This window comes from Alternaria ethzedia, assembly GCF_023757985.1.
Source record: "Alternaria ethzedia strain BMP 0044 chromosome Unknown scaffold_9, whole genome shotgun sequence".
Taxonomy (NCBI): domain Eukaryota; kingdom Fungi; phylum Ascomycota; class Dothideomycetes; order Pleosporales; family Pleosporaceae; genus Alternaria; species Alternaria ethzedia.
In genome coordinates, this window is record NW_026056202.1 from 295,970 (window position 1) to 311,411 (window position 15,442).

Here is a 15,442-nt window from a genome sequence, read left to right on the forward strand (position 1 = left end):
GGGTGGCTCCATCATGGTCTTGGGCATCGATAGAGGGACCTATCAGCTACTCATTGATCGATAGCCATTCGATCGTGTGTCAACGATTGAACGTCATCGTCGAGAATGCCACGTCTAAAGACGACTTCAGCGACGTGCTCGACGCTGAACTGAGACTTCGAACGTTAACCCTCCATGCTAAAATAGGGAAACACGAAAAACTTTCCCAATCATGGGGACACGAAGCAGCTTCTCGGTCATGGGGTTTCAGTAGCAAGGCTACGCGTTATCGAGCCGACGAGGACGCGACTACCGGTGCACAAGAGGATAATTGGTCATCTTGGCATCCTACTTTCGTAGATCCGAAGTCTGGAAAAGCCTGGACCGACATACATGGTCAGTGTGATGAATACACTGCGGGATGCCATACTGTGTTGCTAGCTCGTATTACCATAGGACGGGGGCTCATTCTGGCAATGCAGCCGCGAACCAAGAAGTACACGCGCGTTGGTATTTTCCAGTTGGGCGCAAACATAGAGGGTGACCGTCGCTGGGAGCAGAGAGATATTGCCATTGCTTAATACAGCACCGTTAGTTCTTTACCATTGATACTGTCTCGTTCTCTTTCTGACCCTTCGAAACAAGAGACATCCCGTGTTGCGCCTGTAATGCCACTTTGTTGTTCGCAAGGCAGAAGCGGCCAGGCTGAGCGGAGAAATGACGAGACGACGACACGCGGTGAGGCGAGGGACCGGTAGCAAACACGCGAAGTGGGGGTAAGCTGCAAGCTATCCGCCGCCGACACTTTTGACACGCGACGCGACGTTACTTGTGCACTCAGGGGCGCCAGGTGTGGGGTCAAACGGGTTTCTAGCGTCCGCAGTGGTACATAAATATACTTGGAAAACAGCAGTCGATGATGTTGGCGGTATGATGAACTTCTGGGGTCATTGGGGCGTTGCGAAACTGAAAAGCACGGACATGCTTTTGTCTATCTCAATCCTTCCTGCCCCCCAGGGAGGGTACACATGTTTTAATTACGCTGCAAAAGGAATATCTCTATACTCGAATCGCTCCCATTGCCCTGTAGCTCTCTGTACGCGTCTCCCTGTCTCCTTCCGGTGAAAGCCGCTCGGCTGGGTGGCCGCAGCCCTTGGTGTGACGGTTGTGGGGGCGGAGGAAGCTGTTTCTCAACGTCTGGCTGTGGTCGCTTCTCCATGGTCGCACCGCGCCGTATCTCGGGACGCGACTGGAAAGCTTGCATGCGATATGAGCCCTGCTCGGATTTCCCTGCCGATGACGATGACGTTGGTGCGAATTTGCCTCCGAGGAAGTTGTTTGATGGCCGGCGGCGGGACGATGCTTGCGACGTGTTGCCGAAGACGCGTGGGAACAGTTTGTTCATGAGGGGCTTGCAGCCTGGGAGGCAGCCGCAGATCACTCCTACACCGCTCTCTACCGACATGATGACGAACGTGGTAGCTCCGTACCCTGTATATTGTTAATTGGTGATTGCGCACAACTGTGATTCGATGGTGACCCACAAAAGACATCGTAGGAGACGAGGTATAGGTGTGTGTAGTACAGTCGCACGACGCCGGCGATGCATACACTAATCGCATGTCAGCCTGATCCAAAGTAGATCGCGAGATGTTGACATACATAACACCAAGCGAAAACATGCTCGTCAAAGTTACGCGCTGACGGAGCGATACTTGGACGTTCAAAAGGTTTCTCGCGGGCCATAGGAAGATGACGAAGTCGCTGAATGTGTTTTGCGCCGAGTGGAAGTAGTAGATCGCCTTGATGTTGAGGCACTTGGCTGTGTTGATGTACTTGAAGATCTCCCAGTACGTGCTGGCGGGTCTGCAGTGGTTGTTAGCATAATATGCAATAGTTTAGATGATCACGTTTGCTTACGAGCATTGGAACAGGGTGATGAAGAAGCAGGCCGTGTTCAGAGTGACCGTGTAGAAGATCATCAAGCGGCAGAACCACTTGTCGAGCTTCGACGGAAATATGCCTGGAAAGCTGTCAGTAAGTACACTTTCAGAATTTTGCATATGCTGCGCACTTACGTATGTAGGTGAGAAGGATTGCGACCTTCATGAACGTGATGATTGCCGTGAAGAGCAGTTGAGTCGACATGCCCATCTATACTGTTGTGAGCATGAGAACACCACCTCGCAACGCGCCACATACTTGGGCAGCTTTCATCGTCCCGAAAAGTCGCTCGGGTCGAACGTCCCCTGATTGATATCAGCTATATCGCATGTGATGGAGTCACGATCTACTCACATAAGTGGTAGCCCATTTGGTAATCTGGCAGCATCGATATGATGAGCATCACGTTGCTTCCAACCGACATCACCTACACAGGTCAGTGCTCTACTCTCAGCTCGCCAGACGAATCCTTCTGTCACTTACGGCTGCCATCAGCATCGTCCAGTCATCCCATCCCAATGTATTGACGAGCACTGTCCGACAGTAGAACCGACATGATATGAACCCAATGACGAGAACAGTCAGTGGGACCAGTATCGCCAATGCCAATGTAAGATGGTTCGCCGGGTCGACATAGTTAGGCGGTGGAAACGATGCGAACTCCTCCGCGGTAGGAAATCTCGAAGTCATGATGAGTAAACGCCAGCAAAGACAGCCGCAAAAACAACATAAGTCCTCCGCGGGTACCAGAAAAGCATTCCTGAATCACTCGGGAGCGCCCGCGGCCATTATAACCGGCATGCTCGTAATAGGAGCCGGCATACACACCAACTACCCCGCGACCTGTAGGAGCAGGAGTTGAAACTTACTTGAAGTGAGCTACGCACGTCCCGCGCATAGTGTGAGTGGCGCTGCGCCTGCCACCTGCTTGAAACGACACCATCGCCCGAGGGTCGCGACTGGTCCAGACACTTGCTCATGTTTGTGCGGCTGAAGGCACCCGAGGCCGGGTCTTCCATGTTTTCCATGTGGCTTTCGACTTGTTAGCCCGCCAAATGATTACTTGGGATGGCCTGTGTTGAAGCCTCTAACGGAAACATCCATCTTTGGGTAAGCAAAGTCAATTGCGCCTTGAGTCCCAGTGACGTTTGAAGTCGAACATCATGAGCGCATTGCTTTTTGTTACGATCGTCAGTAGCCGTGGAAGTGCACTCCACTCATGGAGCGTGCCGCAGTGATCGTACTGATCTTCCCATAGTTCCCATTGTAGCGCACGTGGCCGCAAAACCGTTGGCAGACCAAAGCGCACTTACCACATTCACACATGACGTCCGAAGGAGCATCAACATCGGTATCAGCAGGACAATCGTGACCCTTTGCAGCACGGTGAAGGTCGGCGAGAGGAGAACTCCTCCAGCACCTCTTTACCTGTCGACCAATTACAATAATGCAATAATCTGGCAAGTCCCAACGTGCTTGAGCGTGGTGGTGAGGGTTCGCAAAAGGGCAGGTGGTTTCGCTTAGTCTGACCAGCCCGCATTAGCTAGCACAGGGGCGCAATAGATAAGGCTGGACATTTGCTGAAACTTCGTATAAAATGCCCTATAGCAAGCTCCCGTAATGACATGGATGATAGAATGTGGGCGTGTCCTGTACCCAGGCACCGGCGTTTGAACGACGCACGTGCGACATGGGATGAAGGAAGCGGGTCAGTATACCGCGGACTTGGCTCATGGATCGCCTGAGGCCGGCACTGGGGGCGGAAGGAAGTGTGGCTAGTTCAGGTTTCCAGATGGCATCCATCGCGTTCATCAAATCTGCGGATCGCACGGTCGAGGGTTGTGATGATTGAAGTGAAAAGGAGTGTAATGGTACGGCAATTGACCGAAATGTGTCATGGCAGTGGTAGGTGACAGCGGCAGATAATTGAGCTACGGTTGAAGTTGCGGATGATGGCGTTGCTTGGCGCACCGTTCAGCTCCCCACGAGCGCGACAATGAAATTCCTACGTTAGCGTCGGTGTCCACATGTCAGTACCATTTGCGGCACATTGCCGAGGTCTTATCGTAGTGCCACTTCCCAACCTCCTACAAGACGCACCTCTGCTTCCCACCTACCCTCCCAGGACACCGCATGCAAACCTCGTCACGAACGCTGTGTACGTCATCGGCGTTGCCCGGATTTTCTCACGCATCTGAGTATCGACACGACCCCCCATTCCTGCGACGGGTGACTTGTCAGCCTGACGCGGCTGGTCTGCCGTCATCGATCACCGGCGTCTATCAGCCACTTTATCGTAATTTGGGCATACGCAACGCACGTACCGAATTGCGATACATACGCATCGGACATATGCGAGCGAGCGTAGCCCGCTTCAAAATGCTCTAAGAGTGTTCGTCAGGGTTCATGCTCGTAGCCACACCGTCGCATTCAATTATCTTCCAAATACGAAATGTCCACCACTTTTGCTCATACGGGAAGGATCTTGGGTGGGCGAACATTCAGACTTCTTACAATTCTTCCTGCACTCGATGAAGATGAGCCATTACATTGCGAATGCCATTCCTTCGACATTGACGAGGCTCCTCCGTACGAAGCGTTGTCTTACGTATGGGGCGATTCAACACCATCTGCCAACATATGGTGCAATCGTCAGTGTATAGAGGTTGCCTCATCGCTTTCGCAAGCACTGAAGAGGCTACGTTGTCGAGAAGCCAAGCGCATCATTTGGGCGGACGCAATATGTATCAACCAAGCAGATGAGGGCGAGAAAAGTCACCAAGTCCCGATGATGGGTACCATTTATTCATTGGCAAGAAGGGTCGTTGTCTGGTTAGGCCAGGGAGATGCGCAACAGATACGACTAGCCTTCGAGGCCAGTAAAACAATTGCCGACGCTTGTTATGATTACGATGAGAGACACGGCAACATTTCAGATAGTCTCGCAGACCATGACGAAGTCGATCTCCCGGAAATCGCGGCCTCTACCACCGTACTAAGTAGCCTCAAGGAACTTTACAATCGACCTTGGTTCTATAGGATATGGTGCATCCAAGAAATTTGCTTAGCTGCAGACGCGATAGTCATCTGGGGAGACGAAGAGATATCTTGGTCAGCTCTAGCTATAAGTGCCGCATGGATCCTTGATAGGGATGATCGTAACGGAAATCAGTTAGCACTTTATGAGCTAGACAGCGCACATGCGGTCAAGATGAGCGAAGAAGGCACGTATTCACTACTAGAAGCGCTGCAGGTCTTTTGCAATTATGAGTCTTCTGACCCATGCGATAAAGTCTACGGCCTACTAAACATCGTCTCACCAAGGTCAGAGGTAGAAGCTTTAGGCGTCGACTATACAAAAGACTGGGATGAGATATATGCCGACACGGTGTTGGTTTACATTCAACTTTACGCAAGACTGACTGCGTTTGGCTACATTGAGCACCATATCAACTATGATGGGCCTAGTCCTGAGAAGTGGAGATTCATTGATCACGATCTCATCTATGATGGGCCTGGTCTTGAGGATTTTGACGTCATTGAATACAGATCATGGGTCCCGCGGTGGGATCGTCAGCATTCTCGTACGCCAATAGGATTACCCGAATATTTATGTCCCTGGAGTGCATGTGGAGAACACAAAAGGACTATTACTGTCGGCAGCTTGTCAGCTCTGGGAAATCTCTGTCTCAAAGGTGTGACGTACAGCAGGGTGTCTGAGGTTGAAGAGATCATGGACTATCACAATCTGTCAGACCCTAAGTATATCGGCGGCCCAAAGCCTACCGAGGATGCCAGAGAAGGCATACCTGATACCGAAGATGTCCAAGCTATCGACAATCCACCCAAAAGACATCCATTCATCAAATCTTACGAACGTACGGTAGCCAAATCGTCCCCAGAGAGATTCGCTCGTACGTTGACAGCAGGTAGCTGGGTGAGTGGTCTCGACAAATACCTACAGCTTTCAGATGAAAAGGTGAGACACAGCAAGGCTTGCTCACGTTTGCTGCGCCGACTGATCAATCTTCAAGAGTCTGGTGATCAGGGCGAGTACGCTCACGATGGCGATTCAGCTTTGTTCGAAAGAAGGGCCTATCATGTTTGTGATCACCGACGCCTGTTCTGGACGGAGAAGGGTTCGTATGGCCTCGGCCCACAATGCATGGGAGTCGGTGATATCGTGGTGGTGTTGTACGGTGGTAACACACCCTATGTGCTGCGACCGAGAGGAAGCAAATATGTATTCATGGGTCAGGCTTATGTCGACGAAATCATGAACGGAGAAATTTTCCAGGGTCCAGCAGTGGGAATACCAGAGGAACAAACCTTTTGTCTTATTTGAGCAATGGGATAGTCAATGATCACGACTATGGAAGAGTATCTTGGTTCTGTAGGAGACACAACTTGGAAGCTCTTGTGTTGACGATACTTCTCTTTTTTTGAGAGGACCTGATTGGACGGGTACATATAGATTTCGGAAGTTGTGAGTCGCTCGTTGCGATGTGTCATCAAGTGTACCATGGGATGGAGGTGACGCAACCAGGACACAACGTTCAAGTGATAGCAATCACAGTCCTCAGGGCGCTTTGATGTGATCAACATCCCCATCACTGCCCAACCCCGTCGTCTCCTCATCAGAACTCATCCGTTCCTCACTTTCAGAAGCCTGACCGTCACCCCTCTTAACCAACTCTCTCGCATACAGCAACCGAATCGTAAGCGCAGTCGCAATCAGCGCCGCACTCAAAAACGCCACCGTAATAAACCCCTTCCGATACTGCGGTGCCTCAACCTGCCTCCAAACAAGAAGCGGCAGCCAAGCCTGTATCACATAAGCCATCTCATTCATAGCCGCGACAACAATGGCCCGCTCTTCGTTATCGTGCGTGCATATCTCGTGTGCCCATGCGAAGCACAAGCCAGAGAGACCGCCACCGAAACCGGAGAGGATATAGCAAGCCCACTTCCATTTGATGGGTATATCCCAGATTGCGAGGCTGGTGGAGCAGATGATGTTCATGCAGCCGCCGAAGACGATGGGTTGCCATCTGGAGCCTTTGAGGATACTGTCGCTCGTCCAGGCGTACAGTAGTGTTGTGACGACTTGTACAGCGTTGGTCGTCGTCGGGTACTGTCAATAGCGTCAGCATTGGTCCTCGTTGCAACGGCTTAGCGGAACTTACGGTGTTGATCTCGCTGACAGTATATTTTGGGTCTTTGCTTGCCTTGAGAAACTGCTGAAATATCGGCTGCGATCCCATACTAGCATTGTTGAAGAATACATAAAGCGGAACAAGAGCCCAGACATGCCACGATGTAAAGATCTTGCGAACTTTGGCCCTAGTATACGGCTTCCGCTTCTGCCGGCCTTCGAGTCGCATGCGCTCCTGCGCAAATGCAACCTCCTCTTTGGTCAGGTAGAAAGGCTTCGAGATCTCTGGTAGATCGGGCAGACAGAAGAAGCCAAGGACCGCGATGGGGAGAGAGATTATCCCGTCGACGATGAAGAGCCATTGCCAGCCTCTAAAGCCGCCTTTGCCGTCGAGCTTGTACACACCGGCCATCAGGTAGCCGGAGAACATGGTCGCGATGGCACCGCTTGTGTGGAAGATACAAGATCGCTTAGCGAGCTCTTCCTTTCGATACCACGATCCGATGATGTATTGCATGCCTGGGTAGAAAGTGCTCTCGGCAAGGCCGATAAGGAAGCGTAGAGCGTAGATTGTTTCGGCGTTGTTGGCACGGCAAAGGCAGAACGTCAAGACAGCCCAAGTAAGCTACCGGTGTCAGTACTCATCTCCCAACGGCGCGGTCACCTCATACAAGGGAAAAACCGAACACCCGGGAGCCTACGTTGCCGTTAGGCCACCAACTTCGCAAGCTTTTATCTTGATGTAGGCTCTTAGGTGTTCGACTTTTCCCTTGAATGGGGTGCGGTGGTGCGGAATCATACCTCCATTGCCGGTATCCAGATCGACGGTCGAATGCGAGTCAAGATGATGTTGCTGGGTATCTCGCCGATGACATAGCCTACAGTCCAGCAAGTTTGCATGTAGTTGAGCTGGTTGCCGTAAAGCCCAAGATCTTCCTTCCTACTCCGAGGTCAGTCAATGCTTGCTAAAGGAAGACCGATACATACATGCCAGAGACAAAAGCGCTGTTGATGTTCATCTGATCAAGGTACTTGATAAAGTACCCCAACGACGCGAAGGTGAGTAGAGCGGCATCGAGCTTGAACATGAACCATCGCTCTTCTTTCGGCTTGTCCAGGGTATCCCAGAGGTAGTAGTACCACTTGTGCGGCTTCGCTTTAAGCTCTTCATTGGTTTGGATGACATTCGTAGCTGCGACTGCTTCCGTGGAGATATCTTGAGGTCGACCCATCTTCGCGAGGCTTCAGTGTGAAGCGTGTGTCTGGTGTCTGAAGCTGTACTGGCACAAGCCTCAGCTTTATTGAACAAGCAGCACAAGGCCTTCTTTGCCATAGCTAAGCATCGTTTACGAGGTCACCCGTTCAGCATGGCGCTCGGCGCGTCAGTGGCGAGTCGATAATGCGCGGTAGGATTCGTAGTGCGATTCGACATACTGGGGCTGGTATGGCGTTATGACAGGGTTCGCGTGGGGTTCGTGCGACATGTAGACAATCTAGATCTGATAAGCACGAATGTGAATTGCGTTTCCGGTGTTTGTAGGCTCAAGATCGTCGTGATGCATGGGAGTGGTGTGGCGTCATGTGTCGTGATCAGGCATGCAGATTGCGTGCCTGAGTCGCGCAATAACCATGCCGAAAAACGCGGAGAATCTCAACACATTTCATTTGATCATGTGACTGTAGAAAGCTCCCGAGGTCGTCTGCGCTGCTGGCTGTCTGCGCGGATTGATCTTTGCGATTGAGACATGTTGTATTCATCCGGTACATCATATACATGTCGCTTCAAACCGCTTCTCAGTTCCAGGGTTAGCAAAGAGCGCTTTCATCCTCTCAAGCTGCTCTGCCCTTGCGCTATACCACTTCTCGGTATGACCACGCAACTTATCCTTGCCGGCTTCTTCTAGATCAGCATTGACCCAGGCCATAAGCTCGTCGACATAGCTCGCTTCTTGATCCCGCAGACTATGGAAAGCCTTGCCATAGCCTTTACTCTTCACACGTGCGTCGTATTCCGCCCGCATAGCATCTTTGCTAGGAAGCTTGGCCTGGCCTGAGAGCACCTTTGCAACGACCATGGCTTGAAACTCGAACAGAGTGAAAGTGGCCGTGAAGAAAGGCACGCCAACAAGAGCGAGGGTCGGATCATTGATGTAGAAGATGTCTTTGTGTAGATTGTGGAACTGTGTACCATCCGTCACCAACACCGCGTCGTCGGCATGCTCGACTGGCGTCTCATCCGAGGTGAGCTGTGGTAGGAAAGGCAGGGTGAGATAGTAGCCAGTGCAAAGTATTACATGGTGGATATCGCAGATCTTTGCGCCCGACTTCAATGTGACGGTTGCCGGAATCGCTTCGTCGGGGTTCAGTGACGCTGATGCATATGCATTCGCGCGTGGTTCGTCGTACGATGCCACCTCTTCTATGCGAAATGCATTGTTGGGAAGCATGCTAGGAGGTAGATCAAATTTGCCATTCCTTTGGCTCTGTAAGATCTTGTTTGCGTACGGGCTCAGTTCGCGGGCAATGTCCGTTGCGGATACACTTGCACCGACAAGTAGATAGTTCTGGAGTGGTATCAGATCACAACGACGTCGTTTCGCTCAGCCTGGCGCGCATGTACCTTATCTTGGGCATTCTCGGGCCTTCGGTAGCTTTTTGAATGCTGCACTCTACCAGGAAATCGTCGCTTCCACTCCGCCAGTCCAGGCGTGTCGGGAACTCTTGGTGTGTGGTAATGACCGGACGCAATCACTACGGCGTCAAAGTCCTAGCCCAAGATTAGCAAACTCCAGGCGCAGCCAACATCAGAATAATACTGACATGAACAGATACACGTCTCTCGAGCGCACCTTCCTGATCAGTCTGCAGAGTCACAGTCTCGACCGTCCACGATTTGCCGTTCTTCGTGACGCGTCTCACATCTGTGTCGTACTGTGTCAACCCATGCACCCCCGTGGAGGCAGCAGTAGCTTGTATATAGTCGCACAGGACTTGATGCGTTACATAATCCTCAGTCCCAGGCGGAAACGGATTCAAGGTGGTTTCCAGCAAGCGCGTGCTCACGTTGTTCTTGAGGCCCACATAACATGGACTGTATGAGGCCAGTCAGTCCAAAGTAGCGCTTCAAGACTATGTCTGTGGAAATTACCCAGGTGGCGCATGAAGCAGTCTCTCTGTCTCCTCCGTCTCTTCTGTCGCATGAGCACTATCAGCTCTGCAAACTTCGGTTCTCGGATACGGCGGTTCCAGAGGCTGTCGCTCATCGTAGAGCCTTTCATGCCGTCAGTCAAGTTTGGGGGGCATAAATGATGGGTTGATTACCATATGCCTCCTGCGGCACTCGATCGCTCAAAAACGGTGACTTCGATACCCTCTCTTTGAAGATGAGCTGCAGCTACCACGCCACTGATGCCTGCACCGATTACAGCGACACTTTTGCAGCGGAACGACATGTTCAGAATACTGCTTGTATGCTGGAGGAAGTTTTTCGCAGCTTCGCGCGTGCACATGGAACACGAGTTTTCAGCCGACAGCAACACACGCAAGCCTCCCAACACTCAATCATGAATGCCATCTACCCACTGTCAGCATTCCTTGCTTGTGCCTCGGCTATAGGGCTTGTCAGCACTGTAAGCATCTCAACTGGGGTGTAGCTAGAAACAAAGCGTGATGGTGGATACGGATGGCATCATGAGCGGCCATAAACGCGTGGGATGCAAGCAACCAACACCGACGCACCTATTTGCGACTAAGGTGTGATCTCAGTTCGCGATACATTTGAAATGAAGCGAAGTTTGTCCGAGCGATAACAGGAGAAGCGTTGAATGGGTATTCGTCATCTGCAAGATTATGATGTGATCGCAACCCCGCAACATGTGTCGCAAACAACACGCGATACAGCCACATCAGTCGACCACGCATGGGAGTCGGATTTGTGAGCGAACGTTTTGAGAAGTGGGGTAATAGAGTTCCGGGTATAAAATTGGTCGGACCGCGAGTGATGAGGTCTGCGCAACTGCATCACAAACGACTTTGACAATGGCTCCAATCGCAATCCCCGTTCACGAACACATTCAGGAGAAGGATACTGTCCAGCCGCGGAAAGACTCGCTGGGATTGCCAGAGCCAGCCAGGAAGAGACTCGAGAAGGCGGGAATCGATCTGTCGGCCGGCTATCCGTACAGACCAGCAAAACCACTCTACCTTGACGATGTGTACAAAATCAGGGACTATGATCGTGAGCACATCGATCCGGGTGCCCGAGCCGATCCAGAGAAGCAAGCGCTGTTTAGTGCTGCGAAGGAAGTCATCCATTTGACCTCACACATCGGAACTGAGATCGTTGGACTTCAGCTGAAGGACCTTACCGACCAACAAAAGGATGAGCTTGGTCTTCTGATCGCTGAAAGAAGCGTGGTGTTTTTCCGTGATCAGGATCTCTCGCCTCAAGAGCAGAAGAAGCTGGGCGAGTATTATGGCGAAATTGAAGTCCACGTGAGTAATTTTTCCCCGAAGACACTTCACGCGCTAAGATCGAGTGAAGCCGCAAGTTCCATTCGTACCCGGTGTGCCAGGGGTGACTGTTCTGTGGCCCGCTCTGCAGGCGACGGAAGTGCCAGCCAGCTTCCGGAAGACGGGTGGTGCATCTAGATGGCACACTGATCTGGTACACGAACGCCAACCTGCTGGGTAAGTGGTAGTATCTTGGAAGGATGTTCATTTCTGACTCTTTTAGCGTAACCCATCTCCACAACGATACCATCCCCAAGATCGGAGGTGACACCCTCTGGGCTTCAGGCTACGCTGCGTACGAGAAACTTTCTCCTGCTTTCCGAAAGATCATCGATGGCAGAGAAGCAGTGTACCGCAGTGCGCACCCGTACCTCGATCGTGACGATACTAGCGCTGGCCCTAAGCACATCGAACGCGTTCATCCGATCGTTCGTGTCCACCCGGCAACCGGATGGAAAGCTCTGTGGGTCAACCGCGCCTTCACAGATCGCATTGTCGGATTAGACAAAGCTGAAAGCGACGTCATTCTCAACTACCTCTTCGATGTGTACGAAAACAACGTCGATATCCAGGTCCGGTTCCGCTGGACGCCAGGAACTTCGGCATTGTGGGATAACAGAATTACAATCCACAACGCGAGTTGGGATTATGGAGGAATTGAGCCGAGGCACGGAACAAGGGTTACGTCGTTGGCGGAGAAGCCGTACTTTAAGGCCGATGCACCGACTCGCAGACAAGCATTGGGCCTCGCAGGACCTGAGGATGTTTAGGGAGCAGGAGAGACGCGTTCCAGCGCGAAGGCGCGAGCTGGATGGGCTGGCTACTGCGCTATTCCTATCGTGAACAAGTGTCATATAGGGCTTGGCATGGCATCATCGACCCCTTGATGCTCTTCGTGCATGCGGCCAACGCGTATCCATAGGCAAATACCATCATTGTTCGATGACCTTTACTTATCGTTTCATCAATGTCAGCTACTCATTGTTTCAGCAACTTCCCAGCATTCTGCCACGCAAACATGTCCATCTCGGCGTCACTCATGACCTGCGCCCGCGCCAACTTCTTCACAAACGCCCACCCGTCCGTATCGCTGCTGAAAGGATAATCGACAGAATACATAATCCTCTCGACTGGGTTCGCCTGCCTCAGCTGCTCAAATTGCCTCACAGTAAAGAACGCACTTGTCGTGCTCCAGCCATTCGTCTTCCACGTCCAATCCAACTTCGCATCGTTGCGTAGTCCCGTCGAATCGATTCGATCAATGAACATGGGCAGCCCTTCGCCGTTGTGTCCAATTATGAGCTTCAGCTTGGGGAAGCGATCGAATAACCCCGCGCCATAGAGACGCAATACGTGCATTCCTACATCGATACGCCAACCCCACGACGTTACCCCGAGCTTTCCCGCTACGGCGGCTAGGTAGTTGCCTACGACAATTTGGATACGATATCTACGGTCGGAGCAGCAGGTTGCTGTCACAGTGGTACATGGAGCTTCTGCGCCATGGCGAAGACTAGGTCGAAGCGTGCGGCGTCGTGGTACGTCTCGTCTTTGAGATGGGTTCACATCATCGCGCCTTTGGACCAAGGGTTGTAATGCTGCGGTTTAACCCCGCTGCAGCTTCTTCCTGTAGGGACATGGGCAGTACCGCAAATCCAGCGAATCGTTGAGGATACCTTAGCTACTCATACCGCACCAAGACCTGAATCTTTGCCACGGCGATAGTGTCTGCTGTCCCATAGTCATCACCAAGACTGCGCCTATGATCAGCAGAACAGGGCATATCACAGCAAAGAACACCCAGAACTTGCTCTCTCCTGGCAGGAAATCACCCCCCATAGACATGATACCCGCGACCACGGACAAAGGCACAAAAAGGGTCCCCAATACTGTGAGCCAACGCACAGAGTTGGCTTGCGCATTACTCGCCTGTGCCTCTCTTAGCGCGATGATCTGGGTGTATGAATCGGTCAAATGCTGGAACATCTCCTGCAAATCGATACAACTGGTACGCAAGAGCCGCCATATCTGCGCCTCTCGTTTGCCAACAAAACCATAACTTTGCGCATCTTCGACGTCGATCCCCAGAGCGCGCATGTTGGTCTCGACTTCGAAACGGTAGAGATACAGGTCCGTTGTGAATTTTGCCATCGTCTCGAAGAGCCACTCTTTCCAATCCGCCCCCCAGCGCACTGTGTGCGGCGCTGAAGTACGCGTATTTCCAGAATAATGCGACGAAGAGACTGAGAAGAGCGCCGCTCGTGTATGGCCATAGCTTCTGCGAATGTGATTCAATTCGGCGGTCCATTTGCTGATCACAAAACCACGCAGAAAGGGCGTTACAGATAGTGGGTTCCCTCCTGGACCGGTATTGGCCACCGAGAAATGAATCAATATGTCATCGTGCAGGACGTATTTTGTGAAGGCTGCACTAGGGTGCCATTGCAGCGGATGAGGGGCCAATTCAGATTTCTCGTGATCTTCAAGTTCTGGATATCGAATTATACGACTGAGATTCGGATATGGACTGCCTTTGATAACAGCGAGATGGGCTGGGTCTTTGATGCATGGGTCAACAAGCGTTAGGCCTGCAGGTGTACCATGAGTGTCTGGACTGGATTTAGCAAGGTAGAAATTCTGACTGACCTTCCCAGCCGCCTCCTGGCAACATATGGTACCAGTATGTGACTTGGCTCTCCAACTCAGAAATCTCGCCTCTTGCGTCCCACTGATCATATTTAGTCGGTGTTTCCAGGTTCCTCGAAACGACGAATCGTGGATTTGCGCTCTGGTCCCTCAGTCTCGCGTTCGGCTTGAGCCACGTCGGACATTTGGACGGGTCAGAGTTTTGTTTGGCAGATACATGCGGCATGAGTACTGGATACCGAAGCGTAAAACTTCTTCTTTTACCAGGCGTGTGGAGTTCTTCATCATCACTTTCGTAGTCGAGGCCGTCGGAGGTGCTGGTTTGGATTATCGAAGGGAGACTATTAATGTTGTCCGATATCGTGCTATTGCCCCCGGTTGTATAATGGCGCGCGAAGACTGTAGGATGAATACGTAGCCTTGATCCTAACAGGCAGATGTATCGCACAGGCATATCTTCCAATACGAACAAACGTCTGAATGGTGAGTCGCTTCTTGCCGACGCTTCATCAATGTAGTTCTTGAATTCTTCGAACGCCGCAAAGGTCCTCGAGCGTAGACCATCATTTAGGAATTCGATAATCGATATACGTGATGAGACTTCTTCGACAATAGTCTGAGATACCATAGCCTGATATAATCCACTGTATTCTGCTGCTTTTCCTTGAAGAGCACGAGTGGCGTATTCGCGTATCAAGCATAGGTATGCGAAAGATCGATCATCCATAGAGTTGATATAAGCATCGAAGTCGACCCTTGTTTTCGATAAGTCATCTGTAAACGCTGGTTGTCGTTCTTGGCTGCCGTCCCAAGGCACGGTAGAAGTAGCATCAGGTGGGAACTGCCGATGTCGCCAGGTCGACTTCGGTGCATAACCTCTGTGCTGCATCTGTGCTGTCTGACTCGACTAGTTGTACCCTGCAAAAGGTCGCTTCGCTTCTGGGTGGTCCAGATAGTATTGATCCGCCAGACTCGCTCCTCCTGGCGCGGTGTGAAGCAAATGCGATGCCGATACCCACTTGATCTGTGTCGTGCTCTTGCGTCCAGACTTGTCTCTTCTTCCAAAAGCCGCGAGGATTCTCTCTACAAGGCCTTTCCTTGAAGGCTGCGTGCTTGTTGCGATCGAATCCACACTGAGAAGATATCCAAACTCTCTTTGTACGGCGCCGTGCTCATTTTTCAACGAAAATCCAGCCCCTACGATCC

At 51.7% G+C, this 15,442-nt stretch overlaps 4 protein-coding genes across 4 annotated transcripts; 1 reads left to right on the forward strand and 3 right to left on the reverse strand.

Moving 5' to 3' along the window:
* Nucleotides 1-1,012: 1,012 nt before the first annotated feature.
* Nucleotides 1,013-2,415, reverse strand: J4E87_004674 (uncharacterized protein; the record flags this gene model as incomplete). Its single annotated transcript, XM_049376293.1, has 7 exons — nucleotides 1,013-1,470; nucleotides 1,524-1,591; nucleotides 1,642-1,845; nucleotides 1,900-2,002; nucleotides 2,058-2,133; nucleotides 2,278-2,301; nucleotides 2,407-2,415. 7 exons carry the CDS (start codon nucleotides 2,413-2,415, stop codon nucleotides 1,013-1,015), a joined length of 942 nt encoding a protein of 313 aa, XP_049233804.1.
* A 4,087-nt stretch (nucleotides 2,416-6,502) lies between these two features.
* J4E87_004675 (uncharacterized protein) lies at nucleotides 6,503-8,310 on the reverse strand (the record flags this gene model as incomplete). The annotated part of the gene is made up of 4 exons (XM_049376294.1): nucleotides 6,503-7,057; nucleotides 7,110-7,703; nucleotides 7,880-8,018; nucleotides 8,066-8,310. The coding sequence occupies 4 exons, from the start codon at nucleotides 8,308-8,310 to the stop codon at nucleotides 6,503-6,505; spliced, it is 1,533 nt and encodes a 510-aa protein (XP_049233805.1).
* A 534-nt stretch (nucleotides 8,311-8,844) lies between these two features.
* On the reverse strand, nucleotides 8,845-10,530 carry J4E87_004676 (uncharacterized protein; the record flags this gene model as incomplete). Its single annotated transcript, XM_049376295.1, has 4 exons — nucleotides 8,845-9,642; nucleotides 9,699-9,845; nucleotides 9,899-10,169; nucleotides 10,400-10,530. 4 exons carry the CDS (start codon nucleotides 10,528-10,530, stop codon nucleotides 8,845-8,847), a joined length of 1,347 nt encoding a protein of 448 aa, XP_049233806.1.
* Nucleotides 10,531-11,116: 586 nt separating this feature from the next.
* J4E87_004677 (uncharacterized protein) lies at nucleotides 11,117-12,360 on the forward strand (the record flags this gene model as incomplete). Its single annotated transcript, XM_049376296.1, has 3 exons — nucleotides 11,117-11,572; nucleotides 11,622-11,767; nucleotides 11,814-12,360. The coding sequence occupies 3 exons, from the start codon at nucleotides 11,117-11,119 to the stop codon at nucleotides 12,358-12,360; spliced, it is 1,149 nt and encodes a 382-aa protein (XP_049233807.1).
* Nucleotides 12,361-15,442: the final 3,082 nt, after the last annotated feature.